General features: G+C 41.3%; 2 protein-coding genes across 2 annotated transcripts; both read left to right on the plus strand.

Annotated features, from left to right (window-relative positions):
• The first annotated feature begins 10,245 nt into the window (after positions 1-10,245).
• LOC137282011 (uncharacterized) lies at positions 10,246-10,852 on the plus strand. The gene is made up of 2 exons (XM_067813763.1): positions 10,246-10,327; positions 10,458-10,852. The coding sequence occupies exons 1-2, from the start codon at positions 10,246-10,248 to the stop codon at positions 10,850-10,852; spliced, it is 477 nt and encodes a 158-aa protein (XP_067669864.1).
• A 955-nt stretch (positions 10,853-11,807) lies between these two features.
• LOC137282015 (uncharacterized) lies at positions 11,808-12,414 on the plus strand. The gene is made up of 2 exons (XM_067813768.1): positions 11,808-11,889; positions 12,020-12,414. The coding sequence occupies exons 1-2, from the start codon at positions 11,808-11,810 to the stop codon at positions 12,412-12,414; spliced, it is 477 nt and encodes a 158-aa protein (XP_067669869.1).
• The last annotated feature ends 254 nt before the right edge of the window (positions 12,415-12,668 follow it).

The following is a 12,668-nucleotide window of genomic DNA, read 5'->3' on the forward strand; positions in this document are numbered from 1 at the left end:
TTTGGAGGTTAACAAATAATGAGCTACGTCAAAGAGATTCAGACCATACATTCAATACTTTGACTTGGCCTACTTTAAGAGAGATTTTCTATTATTATGCAACTAGTTTTATCATTCTTAGTTATTACAAATATAAGTTACGTCAGTCGGAAGACGATTTTCCTGCAATGATTTATCAACGACCCTCTTCCTCCACCAACATAAGTCAATGCATTTGAAGTTAGATGACAAACGGCACCGTTAGATTAATCCCGACTTCATCAACAAAGGCTGATTGATATTCCCCGGAGATAACGAGATTGGATTGCTTGAACTTTCCTCAGACCTCCCTTTACCACAGTTAAGCTTGTTTTGACAAGAACATGATTGGTGCTTCAAAGTGGACAGTGAGATCCCCTTTCGATCAAAGCCCAATGAGGTTGCAGTATAGCTTTGATCTCGCCACTGGCTTCCAAAACGCTCTCTTTGATCTCTAAAGCCCTACTTGTTTGTACTAAGGGACAGTATAAAGGCTTTCCAGGTACCAGTGCACTTCACTCCATCTCAATCTGCAGGACCGATTACACCCTCTTTCAATTATCACAGTATTCGCCCCGACTGCAGCCTACAGTTGTGTAGAAAAGCCCTACAAAATGGATCCAGTTCAAGTTGCCATCCAGCTGAGAGGTCTCCTTCTTGCCCATGACAATGCAGTAAAAGAGATCTTGACCTTAGGTATATATCAACCGTCCTTCTCTGCCTGTAGAAATGTCAATGTTTAGCATCTTCAAATTGAAAATCTTTTATGACTTTATGTTGATGATTTCTGCCAAGACTTCTAATTTGCCCGTTTAACCTTTTTCAGACATGCAGGTGTACAAGCTGATGCAAAAGATGACGGCCAACTCCTCCAACAAGTGTATAATTCGAGGTGAACAGCTGATCCAGAGACGATGGGTGTTGGAAGGTGTCAAGGAGATGTTTACCATCTACAGACAAATCAAGTGGCAAGAGGTACAGGCCTGCGTGAATGCCATCACCAAAGACGCTTCTGGAGAAAGTGATACAGAGGCGGATTGGAATGCTGAAACTTCCTTCAGTGACGATGAGGCTTCCTTCACCGAACTCCAGGTCGACAGCTCATACAGTGAGGACGACGAGGACCAGGAAGACTTCTACAGCAACGACAGCAGCTACCATATGATGACTCTCAGTCGAGCTTTGTCTGTAGACGACTGTGCTCTTCATAGACACGCTTAAGACAAATCACAAGTTCCTGGCCACATCAAGTAGTGCTACATTAACTTTATTATTGTTCTTGTTCCGAATGTTGTGCCAAGAGCATCCTGTTATATTGTAACCAGGATTGGTTGTTGATGGTTATATTCATGAAATAAAAGTATGAAGTCGATATCATAACCTTTCTCATTTTTGTGACACGTTCGCGACATCGTGAGGACAGCCCTAGGTATAGAAAGCTGTTTTGATACTATGAAACAAACGATTCACGCGAGATGATATCTCATGCCTTGGGTCATACTGCTTGGGTTCTGACGGTGTCATATCCCTAAAATCTATCCACTCCAATCAATGTAGTGAAAGGTCATCAGTAATAACCAACTGAAATGAAACACATCTGGATATTGGCGATGGAATTCCCATCTTACACAACTTCGGCTACACCTAAGCATAACATGCCCAACCGTTGGCATTTCTTTGACCATATCCATGACGATGACATATCCAAACAATTAAAGGAAACCACTAAAAACACTCATGGTCATTATCTCTCATGCCATTTACTTCCTCATGTCACATTTTCATCTGTGTTCTATCCTTTTGGAATGAACTTACATATATTGCTTGATCTGAAGACAAGGGGTTAAACATTGCCAATGCAAACAACCTACAATTCCAAAGCAAACTTTCAAATTGGCATCAGCACAAGTCAGTGGCATTTCTTATTCAAGTCAAAGCAGAAACAACTCAAAACATCCGAAGAACCTAACAGGAGACAGTGGTCATCTTTGAAATTGGCATTGTATAATCAAAGCAACATTTACGCATGACTGACTTCAATGCCATTGTCCTGTGCAAGTCTTCAACAGAAATGCCCCATATGTATTCAAGGTGTACTTTCTATCCAATTTAACGTGCATGAATTATCTTCCAACTATATACAATGTATATACATGTTTTATATGGTAAGGTTGGAAACAATCTGACGTCCACCCAGTGTTGTCTCAGAAGGACTATGTTCACACACACACACACACACACACACACACACACACACACAGAGAGAGAGAGAGAGAGAGATCTTCGGTCTTCGGTCTTCGACAATTAGTGCTATATTTTAATGATGTATGAAGCGATAGAGAAATTTGGAGGTTAACAAATAATGAGCTACGTCAAAGAGATTCAGACCATACATTCAATACTTTGACTTGGCCTACTTTAAGAGAGATTTTCTATTATTATGCAACTAGTTTTATCATTCTTAGTTATTACAAATATAAGTTACGTCAGTCGGAAGACGATTTTCCTGCAATAATTTATCAACGACCCTCTTCCTCCACCAACATAAGTCAATGCATTTGAAGTTAGATGACAAACGGCACCGTTAGATTAATCCCGACTTCATCAACAAAGGCTGATTGATATTCCCCGGAGATAACGAGATTGGATTGCTTGAACTTTCCTCAGACCTCCCTTTACCACAGTTAAGCTTGTTTTGACAAGAACATGATTGGTGCTTCAAAGTGGACAGTGAGATCCCCTTTCGATCAAAGCCCAATGAGGTTGCAGTATAGCTTTGATCTCGCCACTGGCTTCCAAAACGCTCTCTTTGATCTCTAAAGCCCTACTTGTTTGTACTAAGGGACAGTATAAAGGCTTTCCAGGTACCAGTGCACTTCACTCCATCTCAATCTGCAGGACCGATTACACCCTCTTTCAATTATCACAGTATTCGCCCCGACTGCAGCCTACAGTTGTGTAGAAAAGCCCTACAAAATGGATCCAGTTCAAGTTGCCATCCAGCTGAGAGGTCTCCTTCTTGCCCATGACAATGCAGTAAAAGAGATCTTGACCTTAGGTATATATCAACCGTCCTTATCTGCCTGTAGAAATGTCAATGTTTAGCATCTTCAAATTGATAATCTTTTATGACTTTATGTTGATGATTTCTGCCAAGACTTCTAATTTGCCCGTTTAACCTTTTTCAGACATGCAGGTGTACAAGCTGATGCAAAAGATGACGGCCAACTCCTCCAACAAGTGTATAATTCGAGGTGAACAGCTGATCCAGAGACGATGGGTGTTGGAAGGTGTCAAGGAGATGTTTACCATCTACAGACAAATCAAGTGGCAAGAGGTACAGGCCTCCGTGAATGCCATCACCAAAGACGCTTCTGGAGAAAGTGATACAGAGGCGGATTGGAATGCTGAAACTTCCTTCAGTGACGATGACGCTTCCTTCACCGAACTCCAGGTCGACAGCTCATACAGTGAGGATGACGAGGACCAGGAAGACTTCTACAGCAACGACAGCAGCTACCATATGATGACTCTCAGTCGAGCTTTGTCTGTAGACGACTGTGCTCTTCATAGACACGCTTAAGACAAATCACAAGTTCCTGGCCACATCAAGTAGTGCTACATTAACTTTATTATTGTTCTTGTTCCGAATGTTGTGCCAAGAGCATCCTGTTATATTGTAACCAGGATTGGTTGTTGATGGTTATATTCATGAAATAAAAGTATGAAGTCGATATCATAACCTTTCTCATTTTTGTGACACGTTCGCGACATCGTGAGGACAGCCCTAGGTATAGAAAGCTGTTTTGATACTATGAAACAAACGATTCACGCGAGATGATATCTCATGCCTTGGGTCATATTGCTTGGGTTCTGACGGTGTCATATCCCTAAAATCTATCCACTCCAATCAATGTAGTGAAAGGTCATCAGTAATAACCAACTGAAATGAAACACATCTGGATATTGGCGATGGAATTCCCATCTTACACAACTTCGGCTACACCTAAGCATAACATGCCCAACCGTTGGCATTTCTTTGACCATATCCATGACGATGACATATCCAAACAATTAAAGGAAACCACTAAAAACACTCATGGTCATTATCTCTCATGCCATATACTTCCTCATGTCACACTTTCATCTGTGTTCTATCCTTTTGGAATGAACTTACATATATTGCTTGATCTGAACACAAGGGGTTAAACATTGCCAATGCAAACAACCTACAATTCCAAAGCAAACTTTCAAATTGGCATCAGCACAAGTCAGTGGCATTTCTTATTCAAGTCAAAGCAGAAACAACTCAAAACATCCGAAGAACCTAACAGGAGACAGTGGTCATCTTTGAAATTGGTATTGTATAATCAAAGCAACATTTACGCATGATTGACTTCAATGACATTGTCTTGTGCAAATCTCCAACAGAAATGCCCCATATGTATTCAAGATGTACTTTCTATCCAATTCAACGTGCATGAATGGTCTTCCAACTATATACAATATATATACATGTTTTATATGGTAAGTTTGGAAAGAATCTGACGTCCACCCAGTGTTGTCTCAGAAGGACTATGTTCACACACACACACACACACACACACACACACACACACAGAGAGAGAGAGAGAGAGAGAGAGGGAGAGAGAGAGAGAGAGAGAGAGAGAGAGTGAGAGATCTTCGGTCTTCGGTCTTCGACAATTAGTGCTATATTTTAATGATGTATGAAGCGATAGTGAAATTTGGAGGTTAACAAATAATGAGCTACGTCAAAGAGATTCAGACCATACATTCAATACTTTGACTTGGCCTACTTTAAGAGAGATTTTCTATTGTTATGCAACTAGTTTTATCATTCTTAGTTATTACAAATATAAGTTACGTCAGTCGGAAGACGATTTTCCTGCAATGATTTATCAACGACCCTCTTCCTCCACCAACATAAGTCAATGCATTTGAAGTTAGATGACAAACGGCACCGTTAGATTAATCCCGACTTCATCAACAAAGGCTGATTGATATTCCCCGGAGATAACGAGATTGGATTGCTTGAACTTTCCTCAGACCTCCCTTTACCACAGTTAAGCTTGTTTTGACAAGAACATGATTGGTGCTTCAAAGTGGACAGTGAGATCCCCTTTCGATCAAAGCCCAATGAGGTTGCAGTATAGCTTTGATCTCGCCACTGGCTTCCAAAACGCTCTCTTTGATCTCTAAAGCCCTACTTGTTTGTACTAAGGGACAGTATAAAGGCTTTCCAGGTACCAGTGCACTTCACTCCATCTCAGTCTGGAGGACCGATTACACCCTCTTTCAATTATCACAGTATTCGCCCCGACTGCAGCCTACAGTTGTGTAGAAAAGCCCTACAAAATGGATCCAGTTCAAGTTGCCATCCAGCTGAGAGGTCTCCTTCTTGCCCATGACAATGCAGTAAAAGAGATCTTGACCTTAGGTATATATCAACCGTCCTTATCTGCCTGTAGAAATGTCAATGTTTAGCATCTTCAAATTGAAAATCTTTTATGACTTTATGTTGATGATTTCTGCCAAGACTTCTAATTTGCCCGTTTAACCTTTTTCAGACATGCAGGTGTACAAGCTGATGCAAAAGATGACGGCCAACTCCTCCAACAAGTGTATAATTCGAGGTGAACAGCTGATCCAGAGACGATGGGTGTTGGAAGGTGTCAAGGAGATGTTTACCATCTACAGACAAAGCAAGTGGCAAGAGGTACAGGCCTCCGTGAATGCCATCACCAAAGACGCTTCTGGAGAAAGTGATACAGAGGCGGATTGGAATGCTGAAACTTCCTTCAGTGACGATGAGGCTTCCTTCACCGAACTCCAGGTCGACAGCTCATACAGTGAGGACGACGAGGACCAGGAAGACTTCTACAGCAACGACAGTAGCTACGATATGATGACTCTCAGTCGAGCTTTGTCTGTAGACGACTGTGCTCTTCATAGACACGCTTAAGACAAATCACAAGTTCCTGGCCACATCAAGTAGTGCTACATTAACTTTATTATTGTTTTTGTTCCGAATGTTGTGCCAAGAGCATCCTGTTATATTGTAACCAGGATTGGTTGTTGATGGTTATATTCATGAAATAAAAGTATGAAGTCGATATCATAACCTTTCTCATTTTTGTGACACGTTCGCGACATCGTGAGGACAGCCCTAGGTATAGAAAGCTGTTTTGATACTATGAAACAAACGATTCACACGAGATGATATCTCATGCCTTGGGACATATTGCTTGGGTTCTGACGGTGTCATATCCCTAAAATCTATCCACTCCAATCAATGTAGTGAAAGGTCATCAGTAATAACCAACTGAAATGAAACACATCTGGATATTGGCGATGGAATTCCCATCTTACACAACTTCGGCTACACCTATGTATAACATGCCCAACCGTTGGCATTTCTTTGACCATATCCATGACGATGACATATCCAAACAATTAAAGGAAACCACTAAAAACACTCATGGTCATTATCTCTCATGCCATGTGTCACACTTTCATCTGTGTTCTATCCTTTTGGAATGAACTTACATATATTGCTTGATCTGAACACAAGAGGTTAAACATTGCCAATGCAAACAACCTACAATTCCAAAGCAAACTTTCAAATTGGCATCAGCACAAGTCAGTGGCATTTCTTATTCAAGTCAGAGCAGAAACAACTCAAAACATCCGAAGAACCTAACAGGAGACAGTGGTCATCTTTGAAACTGGCATTGTATAATCAAAGCAACATTTACGCATGATTGACTTCAGTGACATTGTCCTGTGCAACTCTCCAACGGAAATGCCCCATATGTATTCAAGATGTACTTTCTATCCAATTTAACGTGCATGAATGGTCTTCCAACTATATACAATGTATATACATGTTTTATATGGTAAGGTTGGAAACAATCTGACGTCCACCCAGTGTTGTCTCAGAAGGACTATATTCACACACACACACACACACACACACACACACACACACACACACACACACACCACACACACACACACACACACACACACACACACACACACACACACACACACACACACACACACACACACACACACACACACACACACACACAAAGGTCTTCGGTCTTCGACAATTCGTGCTATATTTTAATGATGTGTGAAGCCATAGAGAAATTTGGAGGTTAACAAATAATGAGCTACGTCAAAGAGATTCAGACCATACATTCAATACTTTGACTTGGCCTACTTTAAGAGAGATTTTCTATTATTATGCAACTAGTTTTATCATTCTTTTTTATTACAAATATAAGTTACGTCAGTCGGAAGACGATTTTCCTGCAATGATTTATCAACGACCCTCTTCCTCCACCAACATAAGTCAATGCATTTGAAGTTAGATGACAAACGGCACCGTTAGATTAATCCCGACTTCATCAACAAAGGCTGATTGATATTCCCCGGAGATAACGAGATTGGATTGCTTGAACTTTCCTCAGACCTCCCTTTACCACAGTTAAGCTTGTTTTGACAAGAACATGATTGGTGCTTCAAAGTGGACAGTGAGATCCCCTTTCGATCAAAGCCCAATGAGGTTGCAGTATAGCTTTGATCTCGCCACTGGCTTCCAAAACGCTCTCTTTGATCTCTAAAGCCCCACTTGTTTGTACTAAGGGACAGTATAAAGGCTTTCCAGGTACCAGTGTACTTCACTCCATCTCAATCTGCAGGACCGATTACACCCTCTTTCAATTATCACAGTATTCGCCCCGACTGCAGCCTACAGTTGTGTAGAAAAGCCCTACAAAATGGATCCAGTTCAAGTTGCCATCAAGCTGAGAGGTCTCCTTCTTGTCCATGACAATGCAGTAAAAGAGATCTTGACCTTAGGTATATATCAACCGTCCTTATCTGCCTGTAGAAATGTCAATGTTTAGCATCTTCAAATTGAAAATCTTTTATGACTTTATGTTGATGATTTCTGCCAAGACTTCTAATTTCCCCGTTTAACCTTTTTCAGACATGCAGGTGTACAAGCTGATGCAAAAGATGACGGCCAACTCCTCCAACAAGTGTATAATTCGAGGTGAACAGCTGATCCAGAGACGATGGGTGTTGGAAGGTGTCAAGGAGATGTTTACCATCTACAGACAAATCAAGTGGCAAGAGGTACAGGCCTGCGTGAATGCCATCACCAAAGATGCTTCTGGAGAAAGTGATACAGGGGCGGATTGGAATGCTGAAACTTCCTTCAATGACGATGATGCTTCTTTCACCGAACTCCAGGTCAACAGCTCATACAGTGAGGACGACGAGGACCAGGAAGACTTCTACAGCAACGACAGCAGCTACGATATGATGACTCTCAGTCGAGCTTTGTCTGTAGACGACTGTGCTCTTCATAGACACGCTTAAGAGAAATCACAAGTTCCAGGCCACATCAAGTAGTGCTACATTAACTTTATTATTGTTCTTGTTCCGAATGCTGTGCCAAGAGCATCCTGTTATATTGTAACCAGGATTGGTTGTTGATGGTTATATTCATGAAATAAAAGTATGAAGTCGATATCATAACCTTTCTCATTTTTGTGACACGTTCGCGACATCGTGAGGACAGCCCTAGGTATAGAAAGCTGTTTTGATACTATGAAACAAACGATTCACACGAGATGATATCTCATGCCTTGGGACATATTGCTTGGGTTCTGACGGTGTCATATCCCTAAAATCTATCCACTCCAATCAATGTAATGAAAGGTCATCAGTAATAACCAACTGAAATGAAACACATCTGGATATTGGCGATGGAATTCCCATCTTACACAACTTCGGCTACACCTAAGCATAACATGCCCAACCGTTGGCATTTCTTTGACCATATCCATGACGATGACATATCCAAACAATTAAAGGAAACCACTAAAAACACTCATGGTCATTATCTCTCATGCCATATGTCACACTTTCATCTGTGTTCTATCCTTTTGGAATGAACTTACATATATTGCTTGATCTGAACACAAGGGGTTAAACATTGCCAGTGCAAACAACATACAATTCCAAAGCAAACTTTCAAATTGGCATCAGCACAAGTCAGTGGCATTTCTTATTCAAGTCAGAGCAGAAACAACTCAAAACATCCGAAGAACCTAACAGGAGACAGTGGTCATCTTTGAAATTGGCATTGTATAATCAAAGCAACATTTACGCATGATTGACTTCAGTGACATTGTCCTGTGCAACTCTCCAACGGAAATGCCCCATATGTATTCAAGGTGTACTTTCTATCCAATTTAACGTGCATGAATGGTCTTCCAACTACATACAATGTATATACATGTTTTATATGGTAAGGTTGGAAACAATCTGACGTCCACCCAGTGTTGTCTCAGAAGGACTATATTCACACACACACACACACACACACACACACACACACACACACACACACACACACACACACACACACACACACACACACAGACACACACACACACACACACACACACACACACACACACACACAGACAGACAGAGGTCTTCGGTCTTCGACAATTCGTGCTATATTTTAATGATGTGTGAAGCCATAGAGAAATTTGGAGGTTAACAAATAGTGAGCTACGTCAAAGAGATTCAGACCATACATTCAATACTTTGACTTGGCCTACTTTAAGAGAGATTTTCTATTATTATGCAACTAGTTTTATCATTCTTAGTGATTACAAATATAAGTTACGTCAGTCAGAAGACGATTTTCCTGCAATGATTTATCAACGACCCTCTTCCTCCACCAACATAAGTCAATGCATTTGAAGTTAGATGACAAACGGCACCGTTAGATTAATCCCGACTTCATCAACAAAGGCTGATTGATATTCCCCGGAGATAACGAGATTGGATTGCTTGAACTTTCCTCAGACCTCCCTTTACCACAGTTAAGCTTGTTTTGACAAGAACATGATTGGTGCTTCAAAGTGGACAGTGAGATCCCCTTTCGATCAAAGCCCAATGAGGTTGCAGTATAGCTTTGATCTCGCCACTGGCTTCCAAAACGCTCTCTTTGATCTCTAAAGCCCCACTTGTTTGTACTAAGGGACAGTATAAAGGCTTTCCAGGTACCAGTGTACTTCACTCCATCTCAATCTGCAGGACCGATTACACCCTCTTTCAATTATCACAGTATTCGCCCCGACTGCAGCCTACAGTTGTGTAGAAAAGCCCTACAAAATGGATCCAGTTCAAGTTGCCATCAAGCTGAGAGGTCTCCTTCTTGCCCATGACAATGCAGTCAAAGAGATCTTGACCTTAGGTATATATCAACCGTCCTTATCTGCCTGTAGAAATGTCAATGTTTAGCATCTTCAAATTGAAAATCTTTTATGACTTTATGTTGATGATTTCTGCCAAGACTTCTAATTTCCCCGTTTAACCTTTTTCAGACATGCAGGTGTACAAGCTGATGCAAAAGATGACGGCCAACTCCTCCAACAAGTGTATAATTCGAGGTGAACAGCTGATCCAGAGACGATGGGTGTTGGAAGGTGTCAAGGAGATGTTTACCATCTACAGACAAATCAAGTGGCAAGAGGTACAGGCCTGCGTGAATGCCATCACCAAAGATGCTTCTGGAGAAAGTGATACAGGGGCGGATTGGAATGCTGAAACTTCCTTCAATGACGATGATGCTTCTTTCACCGAACTCCAGGTCGACAGCTCATACAGTGAGGACGACGAGGACCAGGAAGACTTCTACAGCAACGACAGCAGCTACGATATGATGACTCTCAGTCGAGCTTTGTCTGTAGACGACTGTGCTCTTCATAGACACGCTTAAGAGAAATCACAAGTTCCAGGCCACATCAAGTAGTGCTACATTAACTTTATTATTGTTCTTGTTCCGAATGCTGTGCCAAGAGCATCCTGTTATATTGTAAAGTAGGATTGGTTATATTCATGAAATAAAAGTATGAAGTCGATATCATAACCTTTCTCATTTTTGTGACACGTTCGCGACATCGTGAGGACAGCCCTAGGTATAGAAAGCTGTTTTGATACTATGAAACAAACGATTCACACGAGATGATATCTCATGCCTTGGGACATATTGCTTGGGTTCTGACGGTGTCATATCCCTAAAATCTATCCACTCCAATCAATGTAATGAATTAACAAATAATGAGCTACGTCAAAGAGATTCAGACCATACATTCAATACTTTGACTTGGCCTACTTTAAGAGAGATTTTCTATTGTTATGCAACTAGTTTTATCATTCTTAGTTATTACAAATATAAGTTACGTCAGTCGGAAGACGATTTTCCTGCAATGATTTATCAACGACCCTCTTCCTCCACCAACATAAGTCAATGCATTTGAAGTTAGATGACAAACGGCACCGTTAGATTAATCCCGACTTCATCAACAAAGGCTGATTGATATTCCCCGGAGATAACGAGATTGGATTGCTTGAACTTTCCTCAGACCTCCCTTTACCACAGTTAAGCTTGTTTTGACAAGAACATGATTGGTGCTTCAAAGTGGACAGTGAGATCCCCTTTCGATCAAAGCCCAATGAGGTTGCAGTATAGCTTTGATCTCGCCACTGGCTTCCAAAACGCTCTCTTTGATCTCTAAAGCCCTACTTGTTTGTACTAAGGGACAGTATAAAGGCTTTCCAGGTACCAGTGCACTTCACTCCATCTCAGTCTGGAGGACCGATTACACCCTCTTTCAATTATCACAGTATTCGCCCCGACTGCAGCCTACAGTTGTGTAGAAAAGCCCTACAAAATGGATCCAGTTCAAGTTGCCATCCAGCTGAGAGGTCTCCTTCTTGCCCATGACAATGCAGTAAAAGAGATCTTGACCTTAGGTATATATCAACCGTCCTTATCTGCCTGTAGAAATGTCAATGTTTAGCATCTTCAAATTGAAAATCTTTTATGACTTTATGTTGATGATTTCTGCCAAGACTTCTAATTTGCCCGTTTAACCTTTTTCAGACATGCAGGTGTACAAGCTGATGCAAAAGATGACGGCCAACTCCTCCAACAAGTGTATAATTCGAGGTGAACAGCTGATCCAGAGACGATGGGTGTTGGAAGGTGTCAAGGAGATGTTTACCATCTACAGACAAAGCAAGTGGCAAGAGGTACAGGCCTGCGTGAATGCCATCACCAAAGACGCTTCTGGAGAAAGTGATACAGAGGCGGATTGGAATGCTGAAACTTCCTTCAGTGACGATGAGGCTTCCTTCACCGAACTCCAGGTCGACAGCTCATACAGTGAGGACGACGAGGACCAGGAAGACTTCTACAGCAACGACAGTAGCTACGATATGATGACTCTCAGTCGAGCTTTGTCTGTAGACGACTGTGCTCTTCATAGACACGCTTAAGACAAATCACAAGTTCCTGGCCACATCAAGTAGTGCTACATTAACTTTATTATTGTTTTTGTTCCGAATGTTGTGCCAAGAGCATCCTGTTATATTGTAACCAGGATTGGTTGTTGATGGTTATATTCATGAAATAAAAGTATGAAGTCGATATCATAACCTTTCTCATTTTTGTGACACGTTCGCGACATCGTGAGGACAGCCCTAGGTATAGAAAGCTGTTTTGATACTATGAAACAAACGATTCACACGAG

Source organism: Haliotis asinina, chromosome 4, assembly GCF_037392515.1.
Source record: "Haliotis asinina isolate JCU_RB_2024 chromosome 4, JCU_Hal_asi_v2, whole genome shotgun sequence".
NCBI lineage: Eukaryota > Metazoa > Mollusca > Gastropoda > Lepetellida > Haliotidae > Haliotis > Haliotis asinina.

Coding starts and splice junctions, on each gene's coding strand:
- LOC137282011 (XM_067813763.1), top strand. CDS start 10,246: ATGGATCCAGTTCAAGTTGCCATCAAGCTGAGAGGTCTCCTTCTTGCC. Junction 10,328..10,457: donor CAAAGAGATCTTGACCTTAG/GTATATATCAAC, acceptor AACCTTTTTCAG/ACATGCAGGTGTACAAGCTG.
- LOC137282015 (XM_067813768.1), top strand. CDS start 11,808: ATGGATCCAGTTCAAGTTGCCATCCAGCTGAGAGGTCTCCTTCTTGCC. Junction 11,890..12,019: donor AAAAGAGATCTTGACCTTAG/GTATATATCAAC, acceptor AACCTTTTTCAG/ACATGCAGGTGTACAAGCTG.